Raw genomic sequence first — 12,571 nt, 5'->3', positions numbered from 1 at the left:
AGAAAAATTTTATAAACTGTTGAGGATTCCCGCTAAAGATCTTTTTAATAGGCCGTTATACAGTATGGGATAAATACAGGACGAGATTTATTTTACAGAAGGATTCTATTGTATCGGTCCCGATATATAAGAAATTATCTCGTTGAACCTATCCTACTAAAATATTGGTCCTTTATAGGGATAATATAATACTAAGATGTCACCAATCTCGTCGTACTTGGTAGAATAATATTTTAATATTTCATTACGAAATGAATAATTGAATTCCTCTTTCAATCACTGTTTGTTTACCTCGTTAGACTTTGATCAATCCAATATTTCTAAGCCGATCAGAAGAAATTTAGTACATTGCCTTATAACATACCGTCCATAAGGAAAAGGTTAATTAAAAGAACATTACAGAGAAGAAAACCTATGAGGATATATTTTTGTGATATTACTAGAAAAACAATAATTTATATAAACTTTGAATATAGCAATAATAAGGATCTTCAAGGTGTATATTAATACATATACATCATATAAAGTTATATGAAATGATAAGTAGACGGTTTTTATTTTATACAGATAATAATTTGATTCTACTACAGATTGTATGCTATTATTCATAGAATTCGTTATGAATAAATATATTAATTATGTATTATATATATATATATATTCATATATATATATAATACTATATATATATATATTATATATATATATATTATATATATATATATATTCATGCATCTATATTCTATGTTTTGATTAATTTCTTCTTTCAAATTTTAATCTTATTGGTTTCGTCGGAGTTAATGTGATGCTGAACTTTACGTCTATTTCTGCAATTTCAATTGGCTTGTCTATTATAACTCTAAATCTTTTTAGCAGTGTAGCTATTACTGTTATGATCTCCAGCATAGCGAATTGTTGACCTAAAAAAATAAAATCAATTGTAAATGCATTTTATTTTGAAATTTTCTGGAATATACTTAAAAATAATCTATAGGAGTATGTAATTACCTATGCAATTTCTTTTTCCGTAACTAAATGGAAAGAAATACGAAGAAGAATTATTTTCCGGTAGGAACCTGTCAGGATCAAATACTAATGGTCGTGGCCAATATTTCGCACTTCTATGTATTTTATATATAAAAAATACTGCTGAACATCCTTTCGGTATTGTCCAATTTGAAGTAACTTAATATAATTAATAAATAAATATTAGTACTACATAATACGTTCATATTATTAATAATGAAATATAAAACGTAAAACAATGAAAAGATATGTATAAAATTATTTTGAATGCAGAGCTACCTTTTATATCTTGCGTCACTTTCCGGGCGATGATTGGAACAACAGGAAATAAACGTAACGTTTCCTTGATCACACGTTCCAAAAGTTTCATACTTTTAATATCATCATATGTCATTGAAACATTTTTTGAATCGTCCGAGCAATAAATTCGATTAACTTCCTCATATACATTGTCCTTTGTGATCAAAGATTTGGAAGACATGATAAGAAATTAATATGAATATATGAATATAATTTATGTCAGATACGTGATTTTTATTAAGTGAAATTATTAAGAGAATGTTATGTATAAGTACTTGAATTTCTGGCAATGAAGCAAGCATTAAGAGGACAAAGCTAATGGTTGTGGCTGTAGTTTCGCTTCCCTGAAAGTAATATACAGTTTTCCTTAATTGTCATTAATAAAAAAAATGTTATTGCAATTAAAAATAATAAATACGACTTACAGCTGTAATTATTGTATTAATTTCATCGCGGATATCTTTCTCCGTATATCCTTCTTCTTCGTTCGATATCTCGAATAAGAAATCGAAAATTGTCTTCCGTTTTTGTCCTTAAAATTGAACAAGATCCTATCATTAATAAATGACAAAATAGAAAATTAAATTTTATTAAAGGCATATTGTTTATTTTTACCTAACTTTTCCGTCGTCAATTCTTGATTAATTTTACTTTTTAACATAGATCCCATTTTTTTCTTTGATTATCTTTAGGAACAAAAAATATTGATATGCGTAGAAAATATTATATTAAAATTTTTGAATTTTGAAAAGAATGGAATTGAAAAAATATTTGCTTTAATGATACCTTGGTTGTTGCGTTATCCAGGTAAGCCTTGCACGCCAGAAATTTCTTTCCTACAGCAGTGTTATAAAATATAATATTCGGATGTAACCATAATTTAAAGATTCTTTGTGTTACTATATCCATCGCACTGAAAGTGCACACAAAAAATGTTAAAAATATACATAATATATTACAAAAATAAAAGTATCGTTAGTACTACCATTTTATTGATTCAGCTAATTTACAATCCGGATTTGTCAGCGAATTTAGTTGCGTATTCAGCGTGGCATCTTTAAACATGAAATTTTGCAAAATTATAGTAAATTCAAACAAATGTACATAAATTTTATAAACATTAAAAGTTTCTAAATTAAAATACCACATATTATATCTAAAGTAGAACGCAAGACATAATCAAAAATGTCTAATTCTTCTCCAACAAGAGTTTCTAATTTTTCCATTAATTCGACAGAATGATTAACAAATACATCCATATATGACTCTATATTTTTCATAAGGAACATTTTATTTAGAACTTTTCGATGTGAATCCCATACTGATGCTAAAATCAAATCAAAAAGAAAGCAATTAGTGTTTAATTTACATATTTCACTTATTTTACAAAAAATACTTATTACTTTAATTTACATATTTTATTTAATTTATACGTCTATACGTACATGTTTATAATAAAAGAGTAAATGAGAAAATATCTTGTACATATTCATATAATACTTTCATTTGTATGTATTTCATTTGTAAGTATAGAAGCAAAAATTTTTTACTATTCAATTTCATAAGACTAAATGATATAAAAAAGAATATATGATAATATATACTTAATATAATTATTTTTGTACTAGTAAACAATGTGGAAGATATATACTTCACCTGGAGCAGTTAACAATCCATTGCCCAAAGAAACTTTCAATTTTTCATATTCCTTGCTCTTATCAATAATATATGGACTTTTTAGTAAAGTCTTCCGTATTTAAAAAAAAGAAAAAAATACAAAATGAAAAGATTATGATATCATTAAGAATTATTAAAATAACACTAACAGAACTTACCTTGACATATTCAGGATTCTCTATTATTAAAAATAATTTCGCGCCTATCCACATACGCCACAATAATTGATAATTCTTACCAATATTTAGCATTTGTTTGAATAGAGCTAGAATAGAGATTATAAATAATTATTGTATGAAATACTTAAATATAAAAGAATTAATGATATAAATTTACCGGTTGTGTCGCCAGTAAATAGATGAGCATTCCCAATTATAGGAAATGCTTTTGGTCCAGGAATTCCTTTCGTAATATTAAACATATGTAATTTATTTAAAAAATATTCTGCTATTCCAAAGTATAGTTCAAATAAAATTGTTAGAATAATAAGTAATATTATGGTTAAATACATGATGAATTTTATCAATAGGAATATATATAAATAATTTAAATATAATGAAAATAATATTATATCCCTAATAATAATTGTTGAGATTTACGGATAACTTGATAGCACAGCGCAGCGGCTCCTACTACATTTCTGTCCTTACAGAAACTGAGGATGGAATAGAAAAGCGAGGAATATTTAAAGAAAGCAGAAATCTGACTTTGCTCACGTGATTACCACTTACATCTGGCACTCCCCTTTTGATACTGGAAAATCTAGAAGAATGCATTTTTAAGTTTTTACTAATCTTTAAGAAAATTAATTTATAAGAATTTAGAAATAAGTATGAACTTCAATGTCTTTATCCATCGATCATTTATTGTATAGAATGTTATGAAATAATCAGATACTTTCTTGGCTTTTTACAATTCTTATTTTATACTATAAAGACATTACGTAAAATGAAACATTTCCTCTTCTGCTATGTATCGTAAATTACCGTCGTCATATATGCCACGATGTCATATTCCATGTAGATGTATTCTTCTATTTATGATATTTTTTTCTTATTATTAATATAGTAATAGTAGTAGGAGCTGAAGTAATATAAAGCGAACTCACACAGAAGAAAGCATAACGAAATAACACTAGGAGAAAAATCTCGCAGATAATGTGGAAAAGACCTTGAATTTTGATCCTTATTAAAAATAATATATAATGAATACGTTCACTAATATATGATATGTATATTCATTAATTCTGAAAAGTAATCGACAAATGTATATACTTTATATTCATATCTAATCTAACAAAATTATACTGTTGCTGTATCACGGATCACCGCGGAATTCTCATGAATAATTAGTAGAAGAAATATAGATAAGAGATTGAATATTAACAATTTACTAAATTATCAGATAAGGAAAAGTGGAGAGTAAATTAGTTGATTAGCTTTGTTAGAATCGAACGTAGGATTTCTTGCATTATTAATCTAAATGATAGCAATTGTGCTACATATTGCTTACATAATCTCTATATTTTTAATCTATGAATATAATGAAGAACTACAAACATAACAGTAATACATTATTTCTTCGAAAAATGTCGAAAACGGCATTTACGCCGTTGATGAAGATAGAAGTAATTCTTGAACAATTGAAAAAAGGTGTCATTTTAAGGACGAAGATTTCATCCAATGTATTGAATTTTCGAAAAATTATCTTCGAAAGAAATCGTGTAAAGTATGTTATTTTTATTCGAGCATAATTTATGCATAAATTAAAAGTTCTTTCAAAAATTCGGGAAAGATATGCAGTAAACTCGATTTGAAATTGAGAACGTGATCGTCAAAATTGGTCAAGAATTATGCCTGTTCTCATGATGGCGTAAATCATTAAGAAATCCGGGTCAATGTCCTAGACTTACTGGTTGCGATGACATTACACTAGCCGCTAGGCTTGGAATTTGTCGGTTTTTTCTGCAAAATTAATTGTTTATATTACCGTGTTCCCGGAAATTAATGGAATATCGCAATGTCTTTTATGGATCTAGGAAAACTCGTGAGAAAGATACGCGATATAGAGCATTAAGTCAATTTAAATCTGTAAGGATGTAATTAAAGTATAAAGATAAAAAAATTGCGATATTCACGTTTCGTTATTGTGTATCGGTAATTATCCTAGTAAAACTCGGTTATCTTATTACTATTAGCTTTAAATGTACAAGTTAACTAAAATGGCAGTTTTTTGTCGAACTATCCGTGAAGATGATTAGAACGTGCACGGAAAGAAAAAGAATGATGTTGATTGATCCTGGTGTATCAGATTATACCGCTCGAAATGCTTAAATTCGATTGTATGTAAACGGTGTGAAGCTGAATAACCTCCGCACTGCTATATAGAAATTAATCTCATCTTTTAAAATTGAGCTTTGTTCATTTAAATCAGATGGAAACGTTCATTAACAATGTTTTTAATTATTATTAAATGAGAAAAATTTTATTGAGATAATTATAATAGATATTTGGGAATAAGACATTATTATTTTTTGAAAGATATTCATTTTTCTCAGTTATCTGTTTATTCTATTTGTAGATAGTATCGAATCATTTCTTGTCGTCAAGGTTGTCACTTTTTCTTTTTCTTTCTATATTTCACAATAATCATAGAAGGAGGCGCACATTATTGAATATTCATAAATACGAGCGACGAGTCAGATTTTTTTCGATATTTTCCTACTTTTTCAAAATTTATTTTCTGGTCTCTTATATTGCCCGGTCTTTGCCTACTGCTTTCCTATATGAACATAACGAGTGCATTACATAATCTATAGAGTTGTTATATTATCCTTTTTGTAAATTTAGATTATCTAAAAGTCCGGTTAGTATGACTTTTGGGACGGTGAAGAATAATCGGACATTCGAATTGGAGAATTGTTAACGTAATTAGAAATTTTTTTATAATACATTCTGGATTAATAGAATAGCATTGAGTAATGTATTATTATATGAGCTTATTTATCTGTGCTGTAAGTGATGGAATTATCGAAACGTCTAATTTCTTCATTGAATCTTGAAACGTTGAAATACTTCTTTAAATCGTCAAGAAACTGTTAATGAATAGAGAAGTCACAGTGTGTAAAAGTGACTAAAAGTCACAGTGACTAAAATGGCAGTTTTTTGTCGAACTATCCGTGAAGATGATTAGAACGTGCACGGAAAGGAAATGAATGATGCTGATTGATCCTGGTGTATCAGATTATACCGCTCGAAATGGTTAAATTCGATTGTATGGAAACTGAATAACCTCCGCACTGCTATATAGAAATCAATCTTATCTTTTAAAATTGAACTTTGTTCATTCAAATCAAATGGAAACGTTCATAAACTATTTTTTTTAATATTATTAAATCACATATATTTTGTTGAGATAGTTATAATAAACATTTCCACATAGTGTAAATAAGACTTTATTATCTCTTAAATGACATTCATTTCTTCTCAGTTATCGCTTTATTTTATTTTTAGAAAATATCGGATCATTTCTTGTCGTGAAGGTTATCTCTTTCTCTTTCTCCTTCTATATTTCTCATTAAACATACAAGGAGAACGCATACAGGCACGCATTATTGAATATTCATAACTACGAACAACCGAGTCAGATTTCTTTCGACAATATTTTGTAACATTTGCAAAATTTATTTTCTTGTCTTTTATATTGCATGACCTTCGTCAACTTTCTTACTTATATGACAATAATGTGTGAATTAACATAATCTATGGAGTAGAGGCAGCTTTTCAAGCTGTAATCAAGATTGTTATATTATTCGTTTTTTAAATTTAGTTTTTCTAAAAAACAAGTTATTATGACTTTCAAGACGATGAAGAATGATCGGACGTTCGAATTGGAGAGTTGATAACGTAATTAAAAATTTTTTTATAATACATTCTGAATGAATAGAAAAACATTGAGTAAGGTATTATTGTATGAGCTTATTTATCTGCGCTGTAAGTGACGGAAGTATCGAAGCGTCTAATTTTTTCATTGAATCTTGAAACTGTTAACGATTAGGGGAGTCAAAGTGTCATTTAAATATTGAATTATTTGAAGAAAGAAGCGTGAATAATTGTATAATTAAAACAGAATGGAAGAACTGTCGAAAAAAATTTCCACAAAAAATTGGGTTAAATGTATGTAATATTTAATAAAATGGAAAGTAATAAATTAGCCGTTTATTTTGAAAGTGGCCTAAGTCCATTTATCTTCAAATCGAGATATTTAAGGGTTTGCGTTTCAGTGAATTTAAAAATATACGTATAGGATACTATCAAGTCATACTGCTTAAATATGTGTATCTAAGAGTGTTAAATTTATAGTTCCTATTAAAATAATGGCAATTATTAAATGAATAATATGCAGTTTCTTATCAAGAATGGAGTTAGGCCACATTCAAAATTAACATCCTGATTCATTATAAAATTTGAATTATTCCACGACGATGAATGCTACCTTTCCATTTTAATTACAAATAACTGAGATAATAAAGAAAAGTATAATCTCAGATTAATCGAAGTATTATTAATTTTTTCGTGAAACTGTTAATTAGATACCATCACTGAAAATTTTACCGACCGCAGATAGATAATTTCTGTTTCTATAATGTCAGGCGTATATTCGACGGATATGTATCAAGATTTCAATTCATGTAATTCACTATTCTTTACTAAATGTAGTATTTTCAGTAGTTAGAGTAGACTTCTGTTTTATCGATATCAGGTAATGCTACTTATTTATATTGTGACGTCAACAGTTGGATCTTAAATGGCTGTAGAGTAACCGAAGTGCCTGTAGCCTACAAATTACACCAATTTAATTATGCTGCTCTTTTTCGGTCAATCCATTCGGAATCTTAAAAACTTACTGGTTTTGTTGTCGTTCATGACCTTGTCCTTGTGGCTCCTCGGTGGTTGTTGTCGTAAAAGCAGATGTATCAATGAACTCCAGATTGCACCTAGCTGGTATAAATTCCAACCATACCGTCAGTGGACCACGTATCCTCGGATAACCGAATCAACAGAAATTTTAATGCCCTTTGTTAGGAATTATATAGCGGAATTGGTGTGTGAATGATATAATTATCTCCAAATTGTGATTTGTGTATTTATTCAATTAAAAGAATGCATAAAAATAAGAAAACAAAATTTCCAGTTATTTCTGAATTTTGAAATAAACATTATTCATATTTAGCACATTTTTTGCAAATTATTGATTCCTGAATGAAAAATTTGTCACACACATATTTTTTGGATTTGAAAGAGATCTTTATAGTCTTGTTTTCTTTGCAATATCTTATTTGACATTTTTTTCACACATATAGGCCTACATTAATTGACTTTCCATGTATATCTTCTTATTCTCTGTGTTGCATATCTTGTAAATCGCCAGCAAGTTTTTCAGCCAATTGAAGTACAAATTGTTTCAAGTACGAATTTTTTCCGGATTGCTTCTTTATACAAGACCCACGAAATTATTCCGGCTAAATCAAGAATGTTAAAGAAGATCTACACAGGCCGTCTTCAAAATTTCGATTTTATGGGGTACTTTCGTGCTATCTAATCCGTCATGTTAAAATCGAATTTATTATAGTATTATTATAGTATTATAGAATGATAATATATACCAAATGATAATATATACCAAAAATAAATGATAATATATACCAAAAAATTATTCCACAGGTTTTATGAACTGTTGCAGTAGGTAGGTCATTTATTTCTCAGAGAAAAAAACAAAAAAAAATAAGAGAGACATAAATACATTGGATGGAAATAATATTAAAACTCGTAAAGTCAAATGGCGATTTGATAACGTTGTGTGTAAGAAATTCCTCCAGATAGTTTAAAAAGGCTCATTTGATAGTTTTAGAATTAATACATTTTATATTATAATAGTAAAGACAGTTAGATTCAATTGATGGTGAGTAAAAAACAGTATGGAAACAAATGCATAACGATCATAAAGTGGTAAGTCAAGAAGAATATCACACGAAACAAAGGAAAAGTTTCGTACTTTTCATCACATATGTTATTTTTTTAGTTTTTGCATTCCGTTGTCATCGTTGCGGTGGCTTTGTAATATAAACTGGTAAAACTATTGTCAACGTTAGCATCAATAAATAACTTTGTATTTTTATACATGTCGGTAGATATTTTGGCATATGCTAATAGTTATCAATCTGGCGAAAAGTTCTGGAATAGCTGGTATCTCATAGTAAAAATGAGTTGGAGTTGCAGAAAAATTATATTGAAAATTTCTCGAATTCCGAATATCTGACGATGGGCGGTCATACGTCGAAATTATCGCAGATACTGGTCACCATGAATAATGACAACTCAAAGATTGGAATTTTTTGGTTGTTTCCATGAAAATTAATTTTTTATTTTACAATTTTCCTGAAAACTCTTGGGATAATGCAATTTCTGTGATGGATTCTGAAGGACTCATGAGAAAGATGCGCGATAAAAAGCAATTTGTAAATTTAAATTTATAACGATATATCCGATATATCTAAGGTATACGAAGGTTTATTGAGATACGAATGTTTCGGTATTCACGTTTCGTTACTGTGTACCGTTAAATTATGCTGGCTACATCCGAATGAGACGTGACTAATTTAGCCAATAAGCTTTATTATCTTTAACTTCAAATTAGAGGGTTGATTTCGACGATGGCTTCTCTTGAGTTATCAGCGAAGACGATAATAAAATAAGGAAAGTGGAAGAGAATGGGTAAGGTTCAAGGAAGAATATGAAGTTTAGAAAGGGTAGAAGTTTAGAAGGGTAGATCGTTGGCCCGTGCTCTAAAAAACGTACACGTGGATAGCAAAAAGTAACAATGCGAGAGTTAAAGAGCGAAAAAAATGATTATCTATATAGAACACTAAGGATGATAACAGCGAGTAAAACTTGTATATAATGTATAATTAACGAGTGAATTTTATTCTCCTGAATATTGTTAAATACGATGAAAAGGCATTACTTGTATAGTTTCTATTTAATTGTTATAACATGTCTTTCATTAAATGCCTAAAGAAAAGATTAATTTAACAAAATGATCATTTTAGCATTTAAAAAATCTCATCTTCTATTTATTCTTTATTTTCTAAAGGCTCTTTAGCGGAATCATTTGGAAACAATCTCGTGAATAAATAAAGTATTCCTGCAAGAATTTACATAACTCCATGTAAATCTAATACTTTAACTGATATTCATGAATAATATTAACAAATTCCTGCTAAGAATGTGAGAGAGAGGGAGGGAAAGGATGATATGAAATAGAATGAGAATTAAAAGGAAGGATATGTATATAGGATTAGAATACCAAAATTTACATGATATAGTTTTTTTATGAACTTCCGTTGTGTATGACGCAACTATTATATATGCAGCCTCGGCCGAATCAGATAAAAAAAAATGTATTTTGCTTGCATACTTGATAAGTTATGCATTCTATCTCTTTCTCTTTCTCTGTCTCATTCCCACTATCTCAATCCCTCTCTCTCTTTTTTTCTTTCTCTACAATAGGAAGAGGTCGCTGGAGTAGAGAGGGAAATAATCAAGCTTATATAGACGCAACGTGGAGACAGCGTTTCTCGCTTGTTTTGTAGTCCATATTTTGTCCTATCGCTGAAATCACACACGTTAAGAGTGAAATGTAATGAATAGCGTAATTGTTTGATGGATAAGATTATTTTTAAGACTGAATCAAAAAACTGAAATTTATGAATTCACTCTTCACTCGATCACTTTCCCGTCGCATGCATTGAATAATATCACTCGATTCGTCTGGTTGAATGGCCTATGAAAAATTAATTACCTTATTTCATACAAGAAGTAATTTATCATTATATTTTATAATTTGTAGATGGGAATTTTTAAACAAAATAGATTATTTACCTTATCTAGTTTCATCGCATGATAAGACTCTACATGTGACAGTCGAGTATTCTGATTTATGAGAAAGAGAGAGAGAGAGAGAGAGAGAGAGAGAGAGAGAGAGAGAGAGAGAGAGAGAGAAAATGTATTAAAATATTAATTTATTAGAATTTCGAAATAAGCAAGAATGACATTCGAGGGATCTATTAATTATTTATTCATTATATCAAATTACATGAAATAATTAGTGAACAGTTTTTCTACACTTTTTATTTTATATAGATAATAATTTGTTTCTGCTACTGATTCTATACTACATTTCACAGAATTCGTTATGTATATGTATTATATGTTTTAAATAATTTCTTCTTTCAAACTTTAATCTTATTGGTTTTGCCGGTTTTAATATGAGGCTTATCTTTAAACCTATTTCTGCAATTTCTATTAGATTATTTATTTTAACTAAAAATCTTCTAATCAGCGTAGCGATGATTATTGTCATATTTAGCATAGTAAAATTTTGACCTAAAAAATAAAATCAATTGTAAATGCATTTTATTTTGGAACTTTCTGGAATATACTTAAAAATAATCTATTGGAGTATGTAATTACCTATGCAATTTCTTCGACCGTAACTAAATGGAAAGAAATATGTAGAACAATTCTTTCCCGATAGGAACCTATCGGGATCGAATATTAATGGCCATGGCCAATATTTTGCGCTTCTAGGAAGTTTATAAATGAGAAACACTGCTGAACTACCTTTCGATATTGTCCAACCTTCTCTCATTTAATACGATTAATAAAAAATATTATTACTATATAATATATTCATAGTATTAATGATAAAAAACATAAAACAAATCATTTTGTATGAAGAGGTACCTTCTATATCTTGCTTCACTCTCCGGGCGATGACGGATATGCGAAGACGTAACGTTTCCTTGATCACACGTTTCAAAAGTTTCATACTTTTAATATCATTATATGTTATTGGAATATGTTTCGGATCGTCCGAGCAGTAAATTTAATTTAGTTCCTCATATACTTTTTACTTTGTGATCGAATATGTAAAAGACAGGATAAGAAGTTAATATGAATATAATTTTCGTCGGATACGTAATGATAAATTATTAAGAAAATGTATTATACGGAGATATTAAGAAATTGAATATCCGGAAATGTAGCAAGCATTAAAAGTACAAAGCTAATGATTGTGGGTGTCGTTTCGCTTCCCTGAAAGCAATATACAGATTTTTTTAATTTTCTTTAATAAACAAATTTTTATTACAACTAAATAATAAATACGACTTACAGCTATAATTATTGTATTCCTTTTATCGCGGATATCTTGCTCCGAATATTTTCCCCTTTCGTGCGACAATTCAAATAAAAAATCTAGAAATGTCCTTAACTTTGGTTTTTGAAAAATGAACAAGAATCTCATTAATATCATTAATAAATGAAAAGATTGAAAATTAAATTTTATTATTCGTATATTTCATATTTTTACCTAAATTTCCCTCCGTCAATTCGCAACTAATTTTACTTATCAATATAAATTACTTTTTTTGTAAAGTTATCCAGATAAGACAAAGACATATTTCTTTGCTATAGCAGTGGTATAAAAAATTATATTCGGTTGTAAC

General features: G+C 28.4%; 2 protein-coding genes across 2 annotated transcripts; both read right to left on the bottom strand.

Annotated features, from left to right (window-relative positions):
• Window positions 1-712: 712 nt before the first annotated feature.
• LOC146872308 (cytochrome P450 4C1-like) lies at window positions 713-3,674 on the bottom strand. Its single transcript, XM_085663419.1, has 12 exons — window positions 3,340-3,674; window positions 3,162-3,268; window positions 2,983-3,073; window positions 2,471-2,653; window positions 2,312-2,381; window positions 2,113-2,239; window positions 1,942-2,002; window positions 1,752-1,858; window positions 1,602-1,670; window positions 1,306-1,480; window positions 1,009-1,185; window positions 713-920 (listed from the first exon to the last, which is right to left on the bottom strand). The coding sequence occupies exons 1-12, from the start codon at window positions 3,512-3,514 to the stop codon at window positions 754-756; spliced, it is 1,509 nt and encodes a 502-aa protein (XP_085519545.1). The 5' UTR covers window positions 3,515-3,674; the 3' UTR covers window positions 713-753.
• Window positions 3,675-11,235: 7,561 nt separating this feature from the next.
• LOC118444061 (cytochrome P450 4V2-like) lies at window positions 11,236-11,970 on the bottom strand. The gene is made up of 3 exons (XM_035871905.2): window positions 11,808-11,970; window positions 11,535-11,702; window positions 11,236-11,447 (listed from the first exon to the last, which is right to left on the bottom strand). The coding sequence occupies exons 1-3, from the start codon at window positions 11,890-11,892 to the stop codon at window positions 11,236-11,238; spliced, it is 465 nt and encodes a 154-aa protein (XP_035727798.2). The 5' UTR covers window positions 11,893-11,970.
• Between the last annotated feature and the right edge of the window lie 601 nt (window positions 11,971-12,571).

The sequence above is a fragment of the Vespa mandarinia genome, chromosome 21, assembly GCF_050613455.1.
Source record: "Vespa mandarinia isolate Hongniang chromosome 21, ASM5061345v1, whole genome shotgun sequence".
NCBI classification, from domain to species: Eukaryota; Metazoa; Arthropoda; class Insecta; order Hymenoptera; family Vespidae; genus Vespa; species Vespa mandarinia.
The sequence above is the reverse complement of the archived record's forward strand: the minus strand, read 5'-3'. Positions and strand labels throughout refer to the sequence as shown.

What these genes read in the sequence shown, in the direction of transcription:
- LOC118444061 (XM_035871905.2), bottom strand. Translation starts at nt 11,892, where the DNA reads ATGAAACTTTTGAAACGTGTGATCAAGGAAACGTTACGTCTTCGCATA. An exon ending in AGTGAAGCAAGATATAGAAG is followed by an intron (nt 11,703 to 11,807) that starts GTACCTCTTCAT and finishes AAATGAGAGAAG; the next exon opens with GTTGGACAATATCGAAAGGT. An exon ending in CGGTCGAAGAAATTGCATAG is followed by an intron (nt 11,448 to 11,534) that starts GTAATTACATAC and finishes TTTATTTTTTAG; the next exon opens with GTCAAAATTTTACTATGCTA.
- LOC146872308 (XM_085663419.1), bottom strand. Translation starts at nt 3,514, where the DNA reads ATGTATTTAACCATAATATTACTTATTATTCTAACAATTTTATTTGAA. An exon ending in ATTGACGACGGAAAAGTTAG is followed by an intron (nt 1,859 to 1,941) that starts GTAAAAATAAAC and finishes TTCAATTTTAAG; the next exon opens with GACAAAAACGGAAGACAATT. An exon ending in TTAATACAATAATTACAGCT is followed by an intron (nt 1,671 to 1,751) that starts GTAAGTCGTATT and finishes TATTACTTTCAG; the next exon opens with GGAAGCGAAACTACAGCCAC.